The sequence below is a fragment of the Anabrus simplex genome, chromosome 2 (assembly GCF_040414725.1).
Source record: "Anabrus simplex isolate iqAnaSimp1 chromosome 2, ASM4041472v1, whole genome shotgun sequence".
Taxonomy (NCBI): Eukaryota; Metazoa; Arthropoda; class Insecta; order Orthoptera; family Tettigoniidae; genus Anabrus; species Anabrus simplex.
The window spans coordinates 225,184,689-225,206,551 of record NC_090266.1 but is presented as its reverse complement, the minus strand read 5'-3'; the positions used below and the strand labels follow the sequence as shown (position 1 = coordinate 225,206,551).

The following is a 21,863-nucleotide window of genomic DNA, read 5'->3' as shown; positions in this document are numbered from 1 at the left end:
ACACGCCGCAGTACCATCGTATTTGTCACATGTGTGGAATTTAAGAAAGCGTATGACTCTATCGTCATCTGTGGACATCCTAGGAGAGCTAAATGTGGACAAGAAGACCACCAGACTCTCACGGGCACAACATCTCAAGTGAGGTTTCTGGTGAACTACCAGAGCCTTTTGAAGTGCATACAGAGTTAGACAAGGTTAGATTACCCTGCCCAATTCTTTTTAACTTAGTTTTAGACAAAGTCATCAGGGAATGGGGTAGAAGAATCGGAGGTATAAACATTGGTACTCAGGGAAAAAGAATTAACGTGAAGTGCCTAGCTTTTGCTGATGATCTAGCTACCTTTACCAAGACTGTGAAGAAACCAGGTATGCCATAGGGAAGTTACATGAGATAGCATCAAAGCCAGGCCTCCAAATATCGTATGAGAATACAGTACTCATATCATGGCTAATGGACACCAGAATATCCAAAGATCCCCACTAGAGACAAATTATGGGATAATCACCCAGGTCCCTTCCTTCAAACATCTAGGAGTAATCATTGTACCATCTGGATCGGACAGGAGAGCTAATTTAGAAAGAGCCTACAAACTCGTGAAAGCTTACCGAATAACATGCAATCACAATCACTACAATAAAAGAGTGATGTCACGAAATGCTTAACTTCGGCATTATAAGACTGTTGTTCTTCTGGAAGCTTTGTATGCCTCAGAAACCACATCTCTAGGAGCCAACTCTAAAATTGATGAAATCGAAAAACAAGAACGAAAAATTCTTAGGAAAATATATGGACACGTTCATGTAAATGGTATATGAATTAAAAACTGTAGGTTTGTAGAAAGCAACTGACAAGTTCACCGGTACCGTACGCAGGAGACGATTGAAATTCTATGGCTACATCTGTTGAATGGACGACACTAGATCTGCAAAAACTGCTTGGTATAATGAATTCAAAGAAGGTTAAAATCATATGTTTCGAGGAAATAAAGCAGGACTTAAAATAAATGAACACCACAGAAGATACCATCAGGCATCGCAAGGCTTTTGGAACTCTAGTTGCGAAGCACACGTTAACGGAAAAGGCTAAAAGAACCACAGGGAAACAATGGACGGAAGAACGCAAGAAACAGCATAGCGAGTTCATGAAGAGATTTTGTGAGGAGAAGAGGAAATGAAAACCACCATCAAGCTAACAAGTTCCAACGCGGTCTGTAAACGGGCATAACAAAAAAGAAGAAGAAGAACATTAACTTGCACTACTTCCAAAGTTAAATACTTAGGAGAAATACGAGTATCTGAGCCTTTTGATGCCAACACAGGGGTTCGTCTAGGAAATGGACTGTCACCTCTCTTTTTCAATCTAGTTCTAGAAAAAGTAATGATAACCTGGGAAAACGAAGTTAAAAGAATAACTCTTTGTAGACAACTGAAAAACAAAATTCACGCGCGACCTGGCAATTCTTTCTAATAACAGGCAAGAAGAAATCCACACCCTCGAAAACCTACATGAAATTGCAGCCAAAACAGGACTTCAGATATCATATGAAAACACCCAGTACATGGAAGGAGCCTGTCGGTTTCTAGATGGACAGGCTATGATGTCTAAACTTGGACAAATTTTCCAAGTAAATAAATTCAAATACCTTGGAGAAATCATTCAACCATCTGAATTAAATCGTGAAGCAAATAAGGAGGGATTTACTAAATTACAGAAAGCATATCGAATCACTTGGAACACATATAACAAAAAAATCATTATCTGTAAAACAAAACTAAGACATTATAAAACAGTAGTGAAACATGAAGCATTATACGCATCGGAAACCTTAATCGTTGTCGGAAGATCACTCATAAAAGATATAGAAAAGAAAAATAGAAAAAAATTACGGAAAATTTTCAGATCTTCAGGAAATCAACATCAACCAGGAAACTGTGAAGAACAGATCTGCTTTCAGAACACTGATTAATAACCATTGTTTCGCGGTGCGGAAAGCTAGAACTAATAAAACCTGGACAGAAGAACGTAAGAAGAATTTCAATGAGAGGATGAACATATTTTGGGAAGAGAAGAAGGCGAAATCATCAGCTAAATAATTTCAAGCGTGCTTCTCAGTTGGGCATAACGATGTGAAAAAATAATATAAATAATTTGTTTCGTTCTGTTTCTTTTATCAACGTACAGTTTCGTGTATTCCACCAAGATGTTCGCTACTTCCCATCTTTACACATAGTTCTTCTTGGGCATTCCTTAACTGCTTCTACTACAGCATCCATGCATTGTACCCATTCTCTTTCTATATCCTGAACCTGCTTGCTGTCCATTGTTGGGAACTTTTCACCGATCATATCCAAGTACTTCTGTCTAATTTCCACGTCCAGCAGGATTTTCTACCCTTATTCATCCGCTGACAGATTTCTCTATCCAAGGCATAAACGCATGCCTTTCCTATTAACTTCCATATCCTCCATAGCCATTACATTCCCGTACCATTCAGTTCTATTTCCAACTCCCGCAATGAAATCACCTATTAACGCTATCCTATCTTTCCCGTTGAAGCTCAGTACAATGTCGCCCAGTGATTCAAATACTTACCAAATTCATTATGATATGAACCCTGGCATATTAAATAGACTGGGAATATTCTCGTCCTAATTCTTCCAACTGCTAAATCTACACACATCTTTATGCGAATAACCGAGCCAGGGAAGTAACTTTAGGGTATAATTTCACTCTGAACTGAAATGGTCAGGTCCGAAAACGACGTCTTTGTAGAATCAGCTGAAGTCATTTGTTTTCATAATTTGTACGTAGAGGAATTGCCATGTGGTTGCATGTAGCAATTACATTGTATTGAGCGTAACACATCACAGCTCTAAACAATTCTTTCCCTTACCGTCTCTCGTAACACCGCGGCACACTCCTCACTAAAGAGCTGCACCAAATTATTTCTAATAATGACTGCGATGAAAATTGATACCAGAATATAATATTTTAATTTTGAATATTATACTTTAACGTGTTTAGTGTACCTGACATTTTATTATCCGCACATTTTGCTGAACATTTAACTTTTAACATTTGTCACACATTCATTCGGTAAAAATGTATAATTCCAATAAGAAGTTGGTGGAGTAAAGATCCGTTAACGCAGTTTAGAATGAGCACTCTTTGCACGAGGTTTAACAACAAGCTTCTCAGTGCTACGGCATGATGTTTATTTGAGGAGATTTTGTTTTAATTTTGTTCGTATATTTTTTCTCTGTTGTAATCAAGCACTGGTTGGAGTCACAATCAAATATACTATGACAGGTCGTTCCGTGAAATAGGATGGCCAGTTCTTTTTCTCCCTTCCTGGCTGTTTGTTTTTATCGCAACACTCTCCTCTTCATATTTCGACAACACAATAATCTACCAACCACCACAGAAAATGCAATAGTGATTATATCCCTCCACAGGAAGATCATCCGGACCTAAAACAGGGCCAACTCCACATGTAAGACACAGCATAGAAGAAGATTAATAGGTTTAACGTTTTATTTGAGAGGGCCCGGAATTTTATTCCTGAAGACGGGCCCGTAGCCAATTCGTTACGCACCTGAACGGAACTCATGAGGAGGAGCACAATGATGTTAGTGAAATTAAACTTGAGGAAGTGGAAATGATGGTAAATAAACTCCATTGTCATAGAGCAGTAGGAATCGATGAAATTAGACGTGAACTAGTGAAATATGGTAGGAAACAGCGATGAAATTGCTTCAGAGAGTAATAAGATTAACATGGAATGTTAGTACGGTACATTATGATTGGACGAAAGCAGTAAATGAGCCGATTTGTAAGGCAGGGAACAGGAAGGATTGCAACATTTATCGAGTTATTTCATTGATCAGTATTCCAGGTAAGATATCCACTGACATTTTGTAAGGAAGTATGCGATCAATGAAGAGTACGTTGAATGAAAGCCAGTGTGGTTTCAGACCACAGACGGGCTGTCAATATCGGATTTTCAGTATGCGCCAACGAGTGAAGTAGACAGTTATGTTTATGTTTCGTAGGTCTAGGAGTACGGAAGGAAAAGATGTTAGGCGTACTGAGGAATTATGGGATATAGGGATATTTTTAAAACCTATTAAAGGCATTTATGCTGACAATTGAGCTGCAGTGAGAAATGTTGGTAGAATGAGTTCTTGGTTCAAAGTACTTACAGGCAAAAGACAAGGCTGTAATCTTTCATCTTTGTTGTTCATATTTCACATGGTTCATCTACTGAATGGTGTAAAGTAGCAGGGAGGGATTTAGTTAAGTGGAAGTGTAGTAAAGAGTTTATCCTATGTCGACGACTTGTCTTTATATCAGACTGTGCTAAAAGCCTGAAATCTAATAGTGTATCTTGGAATTTGAAAATAGGTGCAGCAAGTATGATATGGCAATTGGCGTTTTCAAGAATAAATGATGTCACTAGGAAGTAACCGACATAAAAGTAGCGAGAAAGTTCTCAGATACAAACAGGTGGGAACATTTGTAGTAGGGTCCTCGGAATGAGGACATCAAAGTAAAGTTAGGAATGAACTCGATGGATGAAGCGATACGCATTAACCGGCTTCGGTGGTGAGGTCATGAGAAACGAATGGTGGAGGACAGATTACCTAGGAGAATAATGGACTTGGTCATGGAATGTACGAAAAGTAGAAGGAGATCAAGACGACAATGACTTAAACGTAAGAAGCATGGAACTAAATTAAGCCACAGAGCTAGCAAAAATATATAATTGTGGTGGGGTTTAGTAAATTCACAGAGGCTTGAGAATGGACACTGAAAGGCAAAACAGTATACAAGGAAGGTATCATACTACTAATAATAGTTGTTTTACAAATCACTTTCATTTTTTCATTTTCCTTCATACCACAATTTCCTTTCAGACTTCTATATTTTAACACATATTTCATTCGATATGTTTAAAATACGGTCAGTTTAAGTTGGCGGATGCTCGAGATGAAGGTTACACCGTATTCGTGTGGTGTTTAGAGTTTCTCAGCATATATAATGTTTCAGTGTGATGGTAAAATGTGACAGGATAATTAATGAACTCTTCACTTCTTTCTTCATCATCTAAACTATATCAAGCGTAGCAAGGCGACGGATTAAAACTATATCTTATTAAGTAATTCTCTCTCCCTCACTCTCTCTCTCTCACACACACTCTTAAATACAATGGCTATACTCACTGGGTTCTCATCTAGCCTACACTATAAGAAATATGTCATCATAGCCACACGTTGAGGAAAAGGATAATGGATGCGGAAACATCTACATTGCACATGATTTTAGTAAAGGTATACATATAATTTCAGTACTACTGGAATACCGAACAAGACTGTCCGTAAGTCAGGCATTACTGCGTTATATCACATGGCCGACTAACTCATTAGCCAAGTGGTGTAATACACGCTGGATGTTACTACTAGAAATCCATTGTTTGAAGGTTTCCAGGCCAGCTCACGACAATGTTTGATAGCTCTGCATGTGTTTGTTATGACATTGTAAATCGAAGCAAGTGCTGCGATAGTACTTTATTTAATGTCACGGGGCAGCTAATCCAGCATTAGTATCATATATACATGCTATCAAGCGCCATACTACTGCAGGTTATTAGTTATTACACTTTGCTCACACGCTGAAAGCCAAAATTTGAACATTTTGATTTGATTTGGTGTAATGATGACTGCTCGCAATTGTGAATGAAACACACACACACCAAAAGGAAAGCACAATGGCAAGATCAACATTATAAATATCCGTATATTATTCTTACCTGTATATTCTCCACTCTTGCTAGATGAGAGTGTATCCTTCTTGAGCAAGCAACCGTATTCTTGCTTAGCAGAGGGAAGAAGTTTGTAAGGCTCGTGGTAAACCGAAGAGTTCTCGCTGTCCTCAGATTCCTCACCTACTGCAACATGACCATAGATGTTGTTCCCCTTGGTAGGAGGTGCAGGGGTTGCAACTCCCACTTTGCTCTTGGCCGTTACTCTTGTACGTGATATCCCATTGTTGATTATAGGAGTAGACAGAGCCATATTCATCTTCAGTTCCTTCATATTAATTGTTACTCCAGGTTTGGTGCTGCTTGACACAAGAGCGGTGTGTTTGTGCAACAAGGCCACCTTCTTGCGGCCGCGTCTAACCATAAGGACCACTGTGCTGGCGAGAAGAAGGACCACCATAGCAAGCACTCCAGTGATTAGGCCTATGTAGGCTTGGTGATTGGTAGTGGCGCTGGTTGCTGAAATAAAATCAGAATCATCTCAGTATGCAATTGGGAAATACATTTTCTAAAAGCAAAATTTTTAGATTAAGGTTATGCTCATAACCAAGCCACACTTCATCACCCGTAATATTGCCATTATGACCAGAAAATTCAGTACTCTACGCTCAATAGACCGAGAACTTAATAGGTAAACATCTCTTGCTCACAAATTGGTGAAGGAGCGAGAAAATATCGAGCATATGTACATGCTTCATTCAGTGTTAAAATAGCGAAATTTGAACATACCATCGTTGCGCCTAGAAATACTTCCAATATTGATGGAAGAAGTACTGACCCGCAATACATGTTTCACTTAGATTTCTTTACAAGTTGCTTAACGTGGCACCGACGCAGAGAGGTCTTTCGGCGATGAAGGGACAGGAAAGGGCTAGGAGTGGGAAGGAAGTAGCCATGGCCTTAATTAAGGTACAGCCCCAGCATTTGCTTGACGTGGAAATGGGAAACCATAGATAACCATTTCCAGGGCTGCCGACAGTGGGCCTCGAACCCACTATCTCTCGATATCTCTCGAATGCAAGCTCACAACTGCGCGCCCTTAATCGCACCACCAACTCGCTCGTTATACCATCACTTAGAACGAAAATTCGTTGATGTATTTCGTGCAATACTGAATCTTAGATGACAGAACGTTTCTGGTCAGAGTTCTAAGGTGCACTATAATCATATATCGATTTTTTAGGCGCAACAACGATATAAGACCCTTCTTAGATCGCACGTATCACGATATTTATTCCTTAAATCAGAGCTTTTTTTTTACTTTTTCTCAAAAACTGATTCAGTGTAATAACGTATAGTTAAGTAACCATTCCGCCCTGTAAGTCCTATTTCTCTCGGTTTACTTCTTTATTTGCTCTCATGTGAAGGGACATACGTATGGTTTGCAAATCCTATTGCAAAATTTTCAGGGAATGAAGAAGTGAAGTGACACGAGAAAACGGAGAAAATGAAGCCTGAATGTTGTGGTAGTACATATATCACATCCTTGCACTGTATTGAGAATTAGGAGATATTAGTGCCATTATTCGTATTATTATTTCATTTGTATATTTATTCTTAATATTTTAAGCTGGAAGGTCTCTATATGTGATATTAATAATTTTTTTCGTACAAGAGGATGGGAAAAAGGTGTTATTTACAACTCGTGAAGTTTCTGTGAGTTATACGGGCAGCCCAGAGTTCGATGACGCGGCCTGGTTGTTATTGTATTAGGACCCGGAAGAGGTTCGGTGCGTGGTCTTGGTATGGCAAGAGGATCTTTCCCTGATGATTGGATGGCCTGGATCAATCTCTACGTATCATGTAGAATTAGGGGGAGCTGAGGTCTATATAGGCATGTGAGAGAACGGCGGAGGGACTTGACTTAAAACAGCGGAAGAGAGGAGATGTAACTTTTGTGGAACGTTGTTGACGTGAAATTTTGTAGAATGTGATGTGTGGTACTGACCTACAAACTGTGAATTGCTTAGGCACTTGGTATTATATTATTTGTTGCGGTTTTGTGCCTTATATGTAGGTGAAAGCTATGGAATACGGTATCTCAGACTTCCATAATTCATGTTCTGGAATAACAAGCGTGTGTTGCTCGAGTGAATGTATCTTTAAACCAAGTGTTATAATGAGTGAACACATTATTATAAAGCTACAGTATTTGTGTGATATAAAAGTGCCAATAGTGAGTATATGCACGTTGTGTTGATACACAGAGACAGTGAAGGCTATTTATCCACATACGGTATATATACTTTGTAATGAACTTTCGCCGGGCTGACTGCGAATAGTAGCTTGGTCTTCGATTTTCGTTTCCCGCTGTTTTTGTTGTTTTTGTTGTTGTTGTTGTTGTTGTTGTTGTTGTTGTTGTTGTTGTTGTTGTTGTTGTTGTTGTTGTTGTAAATATGGAGTCTTCTATAAGAAATTTGTGAGTGTGTTTTATGTATATTTTTGTGTGTTGATGAGGTGCACATGCACGGATGTTATTCAGAATAGAGTTAGATATTTTAGAATAAGTGGAGTTATTGATGGACCTAGGTGCAATTCCTACCTATTTAGTCGTTTTCATAAGGTTAGGTAAGGCCTGAAGCAGATGTGAAAGTACGCAGCCTTATGTACATGCACTGGGAGAGAGAATTATCATGCTTTATTAAAATTTGAGGAGTCCATTCTGGTGAACTCTGGCGCCCATACTACGGACATTTCGATTAATTATTTTTTAAATGTATTTTATTTTATTTATGTTATTAATTGATTCAGTTACTTATTAATACATACATTTTAATAATATTACAGCGTACAAGGTACCTATAAATTTGGCATATCGTTCATTGAACACGTTCAAATTTACTCACTCTATTGATTGATTGATTGATTGATTGATTGATTGATTGATTGATTGATTGATTGATTGATTAGTGGTAGGATTGGATGATTATGTGAATTATAACTAATTTTGAGAACATTTCGCAATCAATCTAGTGGCTTTTTCTCAACCTACCAACGTTATATTCAGCATAATGACAATATATTAAAATATTATTCTGTCTCTGTAAGCTGACCACGTATATTACAGTATCCTTTTTATATAATATATGCTGTAAGCCTTCCTATGACAGGCAAGAAATGCTTCGAGTGTATATGCCTTCATACATCACCTTCATATAACAAATGTTCATGTGACGACGAAATGCCATGTGTAGGATCCGTATTTACGCCTTAGTGAATTAGTGCCTAGGATTCGTTAGTTTGAAGTAGGATCTGTAGTTTAAGTTATAAAAGCTGTCTGAGGTACATTCCTACCGTGGTGGATCAGTGTTTCTTATATTATTTATTTATACATCATAATACAGAATGTAACAATGTGGTACGGCTAAACATTCAGAACAGATTCCTCACACGTAAAAGAAAAAAATATATTATATGGACGTGGTCCGGAAATGCTTTATTTCCATGTTGGAACTAATCTTTCTAGAAATCTATATACTGTAGTGTATTACATAGTGCCTTTAAATATATATCTTCGCTGCGGGAGCAATACCGCGTACCTAACAATGCACTTCCTAACAATGAACTCTGTAGTACCGTACTGTTGGAATGTACGTTTGAATGACGTATTTAGGCACTCCTACAGTACAATATATTTAAGGGTCATTTTTATTTCCACAATCGCATAGGAAAATTAATACTTGAAAGTTGCTCTGATGGACTGCATATCTATATTTGGCTGGGAGGCATGACCAGTCGTAAGGAAAATAATGGATAAAAAGTGCATTGTCAGATAAGCGGAACTGCTACCGTAGCGAAGTTATGTTCATATTACTTCGTCAGTTTGGCAACCCATTCATGCGGGAAGTTGTCGAAAAAGTCAATAAGTTATTATTCGTTTATAATAATAATAATAATAATAATAATAATAATAATAATAATAATAATAATAATAATAATAATAATAATAATAATAATTGTCAAATATCTGCTCTGACTGCTATTGGTTATTAACCTATCTGAGAAGGTCAAAATGACTACCCTATGGATTTCCATAACGTACGGGATGATACCATGGTATATTTCACTACTCACGAATGCCACCGACTTCATCTGGGATCAGATTCGCTAACATGGGAACGAAAGGACAACGACGAGGACTGTGTCATTAAACGTGACGTTGATTATCAGAATGATGCAAATGCAAATATAGTAAGAAGGAATTGAGAAATGTATTTAATTAATTTATTTATTTATTTATTTATTTATTTATTTATTTATTTATTTATTTATTTATTTATTTATTTTTATTTATTTATTTATTTATTTATTTATTTATTTATTTATTTATTTATTTATTTATTTATTTATTTATTTTCAACAAAGGCATGAAATATTGATACTAACTCTACAAAGCGTAAATAGTTCTGGTAAAATTTTGTGGTGACTGTTATGTGGTGATCTCATGGTGTTGAGCTTCACAATGAAATCTATCTAAACGTTATTTTCCTCGATGCCAATGAGATGGTGGTTAACTGTGCGGTATCAGTAATAATAGGTGAATGTTTTCACCGTAAATGTGAATGAAACTAAATATATCACAACATACCGATGTTTTATTCTGTACTGAAGAACATACTGTATCACCGTCACCCATGATATTCTTAAAACTAACTATGGGCAAGTAAATTACATTCTCCACATAAGCAAATCCATTTTGTTTCTTTCTAATTTTACTGAACATTTATTGCTCAGAAGTCACCTGACGATTCAACTCTAGTCTAATACTACAACTGCAGGATGGCCTTCACTTAGGTGTTTCATTTTAAGGATATATTACTTGTTGAATACTACATCGCCAACGGCCGTAGCCGTATTGAAACACCGGATTCCGTGAATCTCCGAAGTTAAGCAACATTGGGCGTGGTCAGGAGTTGGATGGGTTGCCACGCGCTGCTGGTGGGGGCTAAGGGAATGGAGGAGCGGAAAGGAACTGGCCACCCTACCGCACGTAAACTCCGGCTCAGGAAAACCTCTGCGGAGGTTCGGACCTGCCTTCGGGCAGAATAACCTTTACCTTAATACTACATCGATCTCGTCCGACATACTTTAAGAGAAATTCAAATAATTCATTTAATGGACAAGCCTAAGTTGGAAATTTCAGCTGACGATTTCTTTAATAGTATGTAGTATTTCAGAACAGGGCAATAATTATAACATAACGGTTAGCTGTTATTTATTAAGAAAATTAACAACGGTCTACAAAACTATAAATTGAAACGGTACAAATGATAAAACAAGGCTACAATAACTGTTTACACCGACAGTATGCAAGGGAGAAATTGGAGAACAGAAAAGCAAAACAGCGGAATACAGTGAGAAGTGTACAGTAATATTCCTGTTTTCAGTGTACGTTTGGCTTGAAATGTCCTCCCTGAGCTCACATCTGAGCTCAACGTAGTAGTGAATGTATGACGACCACAATGGTGGTGGAAGGATGCTTATTTACGTGGTTCTGCAGGAGCGAGGAATTTTTCCAATAATTTTGCCTTTCTCTCCAAGCCGATTGCAAACAAAATACTTTCCCTTTCACTCCACAAGTAATAATATAATGATAAATCTAGAGAAATCAGGGTCCAGAGTTGAGGTCTACCAAAACCTATCTAGCGATTTGGATACCATTGTTTTATCAGAGCTTTCATACGTGTGTCCTCTGATTATAATCACATTGTTCTCGAATTTACTATCACGGAAAATTGTCGTGTAAAGTTCCTAGCTCTAGCTATGTGTGCTGTTCCTTTTGGCATTTTTCAACTGCCAGTGGTTTGCAGTACATAGGTATTAAGCCGAGTTTTCCGGCCAGGTGTCTTTTTTGACGACAACCCTTGTAGAGAAATATATCCATTATTGCGTCTCTCTCTGGTGGTTTGAAGTGTGATGTATTAAAACTAACAAAACACCAATTTGGGACAAGGAAATAATCGGGCACGGTCAAAATTCCCGGCCTGGCCGGGAACCGAACTCGGGACCCTTTGATCCGAAGATCATTACACTGGCCATTCAGCCAAGGACATGGACATAGTTTTACAACCTGCTTTACGTCACACCGACGCAGATGGATGGAACAGGAAAGGGCTAGGAGTGGGAAGCAATCGGCCGTAGCCTTCATTATGGTACAGCCCCAGCATTCGCTTGGTGTGAAAATAGGAAACCACGGAGAACCATCTTCAGGGCTGCCGGCAGTGGGGTTCGAACCCACCATCTCCCGGATATTGGATACTTGCCGCATTTACGCGACTGTAGCTATCGAGCTCGGTAGGATATAGCTTTGTACTTATATATCTCGTAAATTATAATACGTTTGTATTAAAGGTAGGCTATATATACCTGGTTGAATCGATGTGCTATTCAATAAAACATATGCACATTACTTCACTACCGCATTGTATATTATTATTGATTAACCGCAGGATTAATACCTGATAGGTTGCAAGACCTATGATATCAAGAGTGATTCGTGAAAGCTTTCCACTTTGTTATTTTTAATATCAGCTGTAATAATCAACAACAAAATATTTAGGGAAATAGAAAACGTTCTTGCATGGATCAATGAAGCTACGACTACTATTCTATTTTCGTTAAAATTAAAATTATTTGAACAGAAGAGACTATGGTGAACTTCAATTTCAGCTCCTTCGCTGAATGGTCCTGAGTTCGATTTCCGGTGGGTCGGGGATTTTAGCTGTGTCTGCTGAGTTCATCTAGATCGGGGACTCTTTGTTTATCTCAATACTCATATCCTCATTCGCAATGCGACAAATCACCACAGCAACACGCAATAGAGGATATATCCCTCCGTATTAGGTTATGAAGGGAAACCGAACATAAAACCAGACCAAATCCACATATGTGACACAATTCGCATCCGCGATCCTACGATGGTGTGGGAAAAGGAGCAGAGGAATAAAAGTGTGTTAAAAAGAGGTGGAGTATTTCAGCAACCCTCTAAGATTCAGTATGTTACACAATCACACGATTATTTTAGTACACCGGGCGAGTTGGCCGTGCGCGTAGAGGCACGAGGCTGTGAGCTTGCATCCGGGAGATAGTAGGTTCGAATCCCACTATCGGCAGCCCTGAAGATGGTTTTCCGTGGTTTCCCATTTTCACACCAGGCAAATGCTGGGGCTGTACCTTAATTAAGGCCACGGCCGCTTCCTTCCAACTCCTAGGCCTTTCCTATCCCATCGTCGCCATAAGACCTATCTGTGTCGGTGCGACGTAAAGCCCCTAGCAAAAAAAAATTAGTGCCACCTACACAGGTTCATCTGTCTTCAGCAGGTCACCCACACTCAGTCTGGGACAATGCCTATGATTTATGATCGTACGCATGTCGTATCGCCACATACTGGTATTTTTGGAAATCCCACTCCAAGTTGTCGTGATTCGAACAGTTTTGTGATAGCGGTACTTTGATGAACCTAGAAGTTAGGATCAGCTAATGACACAGCAGGGAGTTACAAATTGATTCTCTGATGTAATAAATGTATCTCAGAGCATCATATTATAACATTCCCAGGTTTGAACGAGGTAGTTACTTCTCCTATGCAGAATTGAGTTGCTCAGATTATTATAGAGCCCAACTTGGCATGTTCGATCCTGGCTCAGTTCGATGGTATTTGATGGCACTGATACACATCAGCCTCTAGTCTGTAGATCTAATGGCACGCATAAGAACTCCTGCCGGCCCAAATTCCAGTAACTCACCGTTTCTGAAACCCATAAAAGTAGTTATTGAGACGTTAAACCAATAGCATTAGGGCCTATTATTACTTCCCTTGTAAATACAACGCAGATATACCAATTACTCAGCTGCCTCTTGGAATTACATCCTTGATAAGCAGAATAATAAGGTACATTTTATAACGTCCTTCAGATGTTCATTAAATCCATCCAGGTAGCGTGATCGATGTTAGCCTATAATGCTTGGTGATGTAGATTAACTGTCGGGTATTGATTGGACGAACTGAACAGATCGAAATGAGTTTATGTTTTCACGTGGTTGCTGAGGGAACTAAAATCTTGGATTAGTGAAGGCAATGAACTGAACTGGGAGATAATTGAACTGAATACGTGACGAAGTTAATGTAATAGTGAACTAAGCACCGCCATGTCGACTGTGACTGTGCAATAGATCGTTCCTCCTATAATAACCGATTTCTCCTTTCCTAAGTCCGACTCGTTGGCTGAACGGTCAGCGTACTGGCCTTCGGTTCAGAGGGTCCTGGGTTCGATTCCCGGCCGGGTCGGGGATTTTAACCTTAATTGGTTAATTCCAATGGCACGGGGGCTGGGTGTATGTGTTGTCTTCATCATCATTTCATCCTCATCACGACGCGCAGGTCGCCTACGGGAGTCAAATAGAAAGACCTGAAACTGGCGAGCCGAACCCGTCCTGGGATATCCCGGCACTAAAAGCCATACTGTCCCCGTGAAAATTGGCGATCTTACGAATATTTTAACAAGTGGAAAGCAAAAATTTCATTGTCTGCTTGAAGCCGCAACACATCACTTGGGAAGTCGTGGCGAGGTGAGAACGAGTTTTTTTTGTCGTTCAGAGGGGTGCGATACGTCATCGGCGAGACTGTGCCAAGGTTATAGCAAACCACGTGACTGCCTTCGCACGCGCGACCCAGCTTGTTTCTGGAATAGTCTGCGCAAATTAAAGGGGATCATCAGCCAATTACCGTTCTCGCTGAAGAACACACCTCCCTGGGCTAATTAGATAAAAGGCCTTGCTTCGAGTGAATCGCTCTCTTAATGCTTAATGCTTTATGCTTTTCTTAATGCTTGTTCGCTGCGTGAGACATCACATTACCGGACCACGTGGAAGGAAAATTTTCAAGTCAAGTCGACGTCCGTTCTACCAGAATTTAGTCTGATAATTAGTGAATTCTGTGGAATAAAAACGCCTAGGAGCCAAGTTAAGTGTGACAGTGTAGACGAGCTGTTTATATTCTGCGTGTGCTTGTGCAAAATACTTAATTTTGTCATCTCAGTTACAGCTTGTGACCAGCAATCAACGGAAGACGTCTCGGAACTGAACATCTCAAGATGAAGAATTCCGCAATTACCAACATCATTTCATCGAAGGACATCCATCGCGGAGCCTCCATGGAGCTGTAAAAATGTAAGGCGTCTCTGGTAATGGGAAGGAGACTGGCCGGAGTATGCTGAAATAACTGACTGTCGACGGGAATCGAACTCTACAAAAACTTGAGTACCCTTTTAATTTAATTTATCTGTCATATCTTTTGTACAACTAGAGGTCTTTCTTCTTAAGTCGTAGATCTATCAGTTTGCTGTAGTTAGAAATATTTCATTTTCCTACTTCTTAAGGTGTCGTGGTAGACTAGGTACGTGTGAATGAAATTTTGGAATCTATTAGAGTAGACATGTAGGTTGTCTTTGAATGACTTCCCATGCTTAAGGAGCTTAAGTTTAATAATCACTGACCACACGATAAATCTGCTTTCTTTGTAATATTGAAAGTTACCGGACGGAAAATTTTCGTGTACATCTTGAGTGAATAGGGTCGAACCTAGTGTCTTTTAAAATCACTTGTTGTTTTTCTGATGAAGTCATCTAATTTTACGACATTCCAGGAGAATCAGTAGATGTAATAATCACTTAAATAATAATAATAATATTGACTAAAGATCGGGTAAAACAGATGTAAATGCTCGTGAGCCATAAAACTACTGTAGAGTTCCTAAATGTGAGATGGAATGTGCTCTGTTCATGAAGGGTCTGGAATATGGCCTATCCTGAGGGATATTTGTTGCATAATTGAGTAAATGATGAATTAGTTATGATATTGATTTATTCTTGTGTATTTGGAGCGCAAGACAGATTATAATTAGTGGAGCACGTGTTTGCGAGTGTATTTCACAGGTAGGAAGTAAAAATAATGCGAGTAAGGCTCACGCTTGCGGTAAATTCAACCTGTAGCCCACATGATGGTAGTGCTTATGGATTTTACTAGAATCTTCCATTATAATCTCATGAATTAGATGAACTTGCGCTGATATGTGAAATGTGTTTCTACCAAGTGATACCCATGACTTCGATCACTAGCCACCATAAATGTAGGAGAATTTCTGTACACGGATTATTTCTGCGAGACATTACGCGTCCCGATCACTAATAAAAATCATAAATAAAATTGCCAAATCAGGATTCGATGTAAATAGTGTACATAAAAACGTGTTTCCCTAGTGTGGATGTGTGTGTGTAAATGTGTATATTTCTCTTGTGCCATGTTGATTTCATTTAATTTTGATCTGGTCGCGCACTCGCTGTGACGCGGATCACATTCATCGTTGTGTGTTGCCTTAAGAAATAATTTCATGCCCTTGAGGGAAAGTTTAATTAAATTAAGTCAAGGAAGACTAGGAAGGAATTTATTTTTTTAATTAGCGAGATTTAAAAGGAAAGATCATCTCGTTACTTTGTGAAGGCACTCGATTTGTAAGTAGAATTTATTTAACTAGCTCACACGTTGGTAATGTAAATTTCTAAAAATCTGAAATACTTTAAGATTAATTTGAATAGAAACGAAATGCAAAGATCAAAGGTAGAAATTTGTCAGCCGCATGATTGCTTTGAAACATTGTGAAAATAAGTCATTAATAATTAATTAAAAATCATTACTCTGAAATGCTAATGATGAACATTAGGTAAATGATGCGGTGGAGAATTAATAAGAACACGATCGTGTGACAATGAAACAGGTCGATTGAATGATAAAATAATAATAATAATCAAGATAATAATTAATTAATTTTGAGAATTTGGAAACAGTTTTTCTTTGCTACTGAAGTTCATGTTGGTGTCATTGATCAATATTAAATACTGTAAATGACTAATTCGGTTGTGTACATTGTAAAAACCACGTGTTGAGACGACTTTAAATTGGTGAAACTTTGAATACATGTTTATTTAGTTCTTTCAGTCAAATGTTTGGTTTAAAAAGGCAAGTGGCCTAATTACTTCTTTGGTTTCATTTACAGCACAGTAGAGCTGGAGATATGAACACGTGTCACTCTAAATCGAGGAAGAAATCCGATATTATGAAAGCTCTGTTATGTAAAAGGGAAAATATCATCAAGAATATTTTGTTATTTGTCTGCTTATGTGAATAAATGTCAGAGTGTTGTTTTAATATTTCTTTTTATCCTGCTTGGTCATCAATCCTTAACAACCCTTAAATGCCTCTAGAAAGTGATAGCCAACGATCGAACGGTCCACCTTGGGATTCCTCGCTCGATGGCTGGGCTTAGCTCGGGAAAAATGGGGGCAATACGACATTTCATTTCATTTCCTTTCCTTTCCTAAATCAAATGGATGTTCGAATTCTCTTGCAATGAAATACGTGAGGAACATCAACAAACATTTTATCCATTGGATAATATTTAAATTTTGTGATGACTTTGAACTAAATAAGGGATGTCTACTGGGCAGCCCAGGAACATTTGAGCGATTTCGACGAATGTGCATACTTGAATGTCATACAGCGTGGTGGGGAGCAACGTGAACCTGTTATACGAGTGTTAGCGTGTTGGTCATGACGCAAATATAATAGACAGATATAACTTGAAAACATTATTCTTTCACCCATGGGCAAATAATGCAATTATCGAGCTCGATTATTATTATTATTATTATTATTATTATTATTATTATTAATAATAATAATAATATAATTATTATTATATATGTAGTCGGATGGCCGCATTGTTTGTGAGGTTATGTCATGAAACATGTACTGTATAAAGATATTTATATGAGTTCAGTTAATGCAAGAACCTGTAATTAAGAGTATATAAATTATTATCATCTGTGTATATGATTTGTAATCCACTACAGTATTGTGAAACACACTGTAACACCCAGAATGGCACTAGGTGAGACGAGAACTACGGATAATATTCTTTACATTATATCTGGGCTTTAAGCACTCTAGAATCTACGAGAAGGTCTATTGTGGCATGTATTTCTAGAAGCATGGCCAGGCACATACTGTATATAAGGAGGTTGCCTCGATGGTGGAGGCGAGTTGCTGTTTAGCTGGAGTTATGGTTTAAGAGGAGTTATACTTGTGACCTCGCGTTGTGTTGGGCATACATGCTTGTAGGCAGTCAGCAGTCAACTGTTTCAAGGTTGTAGTCTCATGTGCTCCGTGATAGGCAGTTGTTAAAATGGTGGTTTTTTGATGTGTCCGTAGTGGTGTTTTGATGTGACGGCAGTTAATTAGGTTATGTGTCCGACTCGTTGGCCGAACGGTCATCGTACTGGCCTTCGGTTCAGAGGGTCCCAGGTTTGATTCCCGGCCGGGTATGGGATTTTAACCTTAATTGGTTAATTCCCACAGCACGGGGGCTGGGTGTATGTGTTGTCCTCATCATCATTTCATCCCCATCACGACGCGCAGGTCGCCTACGGGAGTCAAATAGCAAGATCTACCTCTGGCGAGCCCAACCCGTCCTGGGATATCCCGGCACTAAAAGCCATACGACATTTCATTAGGTTATGTGTGATTAATGTGAAAATAAGTTCTAAATAAATAAGTGTACCAACTGACAGAATTTTGTGTGCATCTTTGTGACTACATCCAGTCATAGTGGTAAACAATTGAAAAAATGGATATCTCTCGTCACTGTCATTTTATCAGCTGCTGAGGTTAGCCAATCAGATCGCTTCGCAGGGCGACTTCACTTAAGCTTTCGGAGGCGGTGTTACTAAATCTGCACGTGGCTTATGACCAGATTGAATGCGGCAATGGAAGAAATAAACTTATCTAGGGGAGTGACTTGAACAAGGACCTCCCTGCTGATAGGCTCGGTCCAGAGCAAGCACGCTACTCGGGCATTGGCTGAAACCCACGGTGTGTTAGTGTTTGTTGCTCATTTGTCTGCATGGCTCTTAAGCGCGACCATACCACGTGCAGAATTAGCAACACCGTCTCGTAAAGCCTATTTGAATTCGCCTGTGAAGCGATCTGATTGGCTAACTTCAGCAGCTGATAAAAAGACAATGGCGCGTGATATCGATGTAGATTATTCAAATCACGTATCAGCATGACCAACGCTCTAACGTTCACGTACTCTTTTAACGTTGTTTCCGACCATCCTGTATATGGAACCTTAATTCTCTAGGTGATACACCTCACTAGTCCTCGCAGTGAAACGAGCAATTTTTGCAGGTTTGGAATGAGATTGTACCCTCCACTATATGGGTAAGAAATGATTCTGATACTCGAAAGAAGAGAGAGAGAGTGTAATGTAAATTTGTGTCCTCGTACAGAGGTAGTGCATCTCTTTCCGGGAACATCCCACATGGAGGTGAGCTGCGTGTACTGTTTTAACCACATATCATTTTAACCAGATACCAGCCCACCTCCCAATCTTATCTTTTTGCCTACACCGGGAATCGAACCGACAATGGCAGCTATTCTCCGCGCCAACTTTTGAGCATACTAAAGTGGAAGAGAGGGTACAGTCCATGGGTAGAGGCTCGTGAGTGGGGCTGCGCCTTCGGTGTTTTCACATGGTACGAGAGGGCGGGATGTGTGTGTGTGTGTGTGTGTGTGTGTGTGTGGCGCGTTTCATGCCTTCTCTGTCAGCACGAGTTACGGCAATGGTGTCGCCAATGCGGAGTTGCATGCTTACTCAGTAGATGTCTTGACCACGTGGGTGCACTTAGTATTATATTACGTTTAAAATAGCAGTGGCATTATGGGACTCCACTAATACGTTCATGCATTCATTTTTCAAATGTGCTCGAGTAACAGCTGGTGAACTGTCCTGAGGTATAGCGTTAGAGAACAACTTTTAATCTCAATTCATTTGGCAACCAAGGAGAGTGTTTCGAGGCAATGACATTCCTTCCATTTTAGTCTGTTAACCGCTACACTACGGAAGTGGGTAGAGGAAGAGATAGTGTTACTGCGTGAGTTGGCCGTGCGGTTGAGGGCGCGCATCTGTGAGCTTGCATTATGGGGCTGTACCTTAATTAAGGCCACGTCGCTTCCTTCCCACTCCTAACCATTTCCTATCCCATCGTCGCCATAAGACCTATCTGTGTTGGTGCAACATAAATCAGGTTGTAAAAAAAAGGAATTAATGGTTCAAAGGTCGCTAGCGGAGTTTTGATGGAGATTAATTTATTCTCTGTCTCGATGGAATTTCAAAAACATTGTTAACTGTTTACTAACTCCTGAAAACAAACCGCCAATTATTAACAGAAGGACAGGGCCTAGCGAATGAAGTTCCTTCAAGAGAACAGACAACAAGAGATTTCACTTGCTCCCTCCGCAGAGTTACCTTAACTAACACACTCACAAGTTATGCCATCCGACTTTAATTTGTTCACGTCTAGGAGAATGCAGTTGAACGTTTCTGAGCCTTTGAGTTAACATTTCAACGGGAACAGAACATGTAAACGTTTATAAAGCCATGAAATCTGATTGATTCTGAGATTACAAAGATTATTCGTTGAGCCATTGAAATAAGATTCAATTACATCGACCAAAATCTCACAAGTTCCCAACCAATTCAACAAAATTAATTAATTAAAGTAATTTATAAAACCTTGGTATTGTAATTAAGCTTGTTTATTTGCATGCAATCATGAAACATTTACGGAATAAATAAATGTGACTTCTGCAAAGCACAATATCATTGCCACAAATAGGACAGAACAATTTTCCTGGCGTAATAGTCTTCATTATTTCCGATTTCAATTAAGGATGACAGTATAAAATGTCCATTAGAATGGAAGATAAACTGAATCAAAATATTGTTAACAATAATCGAAAGTCAAGGGGAAAGTGGGATAAGTAGTTTACAAAATTTAGTTTCGAAAGGCAATAAAATAGAGAGGTAAAGTGGCATGATGAATGAACTTCAGTTAGTAAACCATTATTCCATATTACATAGATTGTGATAGTCAGTGATTTCCACCACAGTTGTGCTATTTCCTGGACTAGAAAGTACATTTTTATTGAAAAGAATACACAATGCATACAAACGGCTTTGCGTTTTGCTGTGGTATTAGGAAACACGTATGGAGGTTTGTGTAAGGGCTTAGGTTTTGAAACTCCGTCAATCGCATTTGGTCGCAAAGGGCTCATGGGATCTAGCTGTGACAAGAGTTAAGATGTGGCCTTTATTTGCTCCGCAAGTTCTGACGCAGACTTACCTGGCGTAATCTCTTTCCGGGCATGGGTGGTCTCCCCGCCCGTGTTTCCGGGAACACCTGCTGGTTCCTGAACACCCTCCTGCTGAAGGAAGTACTGTTCCAGGGTCTCGTCCGTCATGTTCCGCAGGATCGGCACTGCAACAGACATTATTTCATTTAAAATACAACGGTAAAACAAATCACAAAACATATTTAAAGAACTGGATAACCAAGAATAATTTTGAATTTATATGACGTTGTACCGAATGTTGAATGCCACAAGAACATTAGTTCCGCACTGAATTCAAAACACAAGAATATTAATTCTAGAAAATTGTTATGCATTGGCAAGGAATAGAACCGAGAGTATCGTATTTCTCAGCGAGTTATCACGCTTAGTAAAGCAACGTGTAAGTTGTACTGGAATATGGAAATTTATTTAGTTGTCACATACCTCCAACAGGATGATAAAACGATGGGAAGGCCTACTTATTTTTATATTTGTTTCCGTAGTATTAAACACACTAATGAAAAAGGAAAACATCATAGCAGTAAAAAATTACGAAATATAAAATATAGACAAAACACACTGAAATTATTACACACCTGGAAATTATCTCCAAAGATCATGGACACATGGCCACTAGCCGTCAGTTGAAATTGTTCTATGCATTCTTCCTCTACGCGAGACATTCTTCAAAACTGTTTGTTTGTCAAAAATAATAAAGAAACTGAAGAAACTGAAGCATTTCCTCTCAGATTTTTCTACAGGGAACGTGGAAATCGCTGACGATGGCAAAAAGATAACATGTGGTAATGAGG

At 38.9% G+C, this 21,863-nt stretch overlaps 1 protein-coding gene across 1 annotated transcript in view; it reads right to left on the bottom strand.

Moving 5' to 3' along the window:
• The window catches only part of LOC136863499 (discoidin domain-containing receptor 2), a 770,412-nt gene that overhangs the window by 277,835 nt on the left and 470,714 nt on the right, over positions 1-21,863 (bottom strand). Inside the window, exons 7-8 of the mRNA XM_068225966.1 lie at positions 21,063-21,197; positions 5,811-6,281 (exon numbers count right to left, since the gene is read on the bottom strand). Of these exons, the coding sequence (XP_068082067.1) occupies positions 5,811-6,281; positions 21,063-21,197 (606 nt within the window). The remainder of the gene's footprint in view (positions 1-5,810; positions 6,282-21,062; positions 21,198-21,863) is intronic.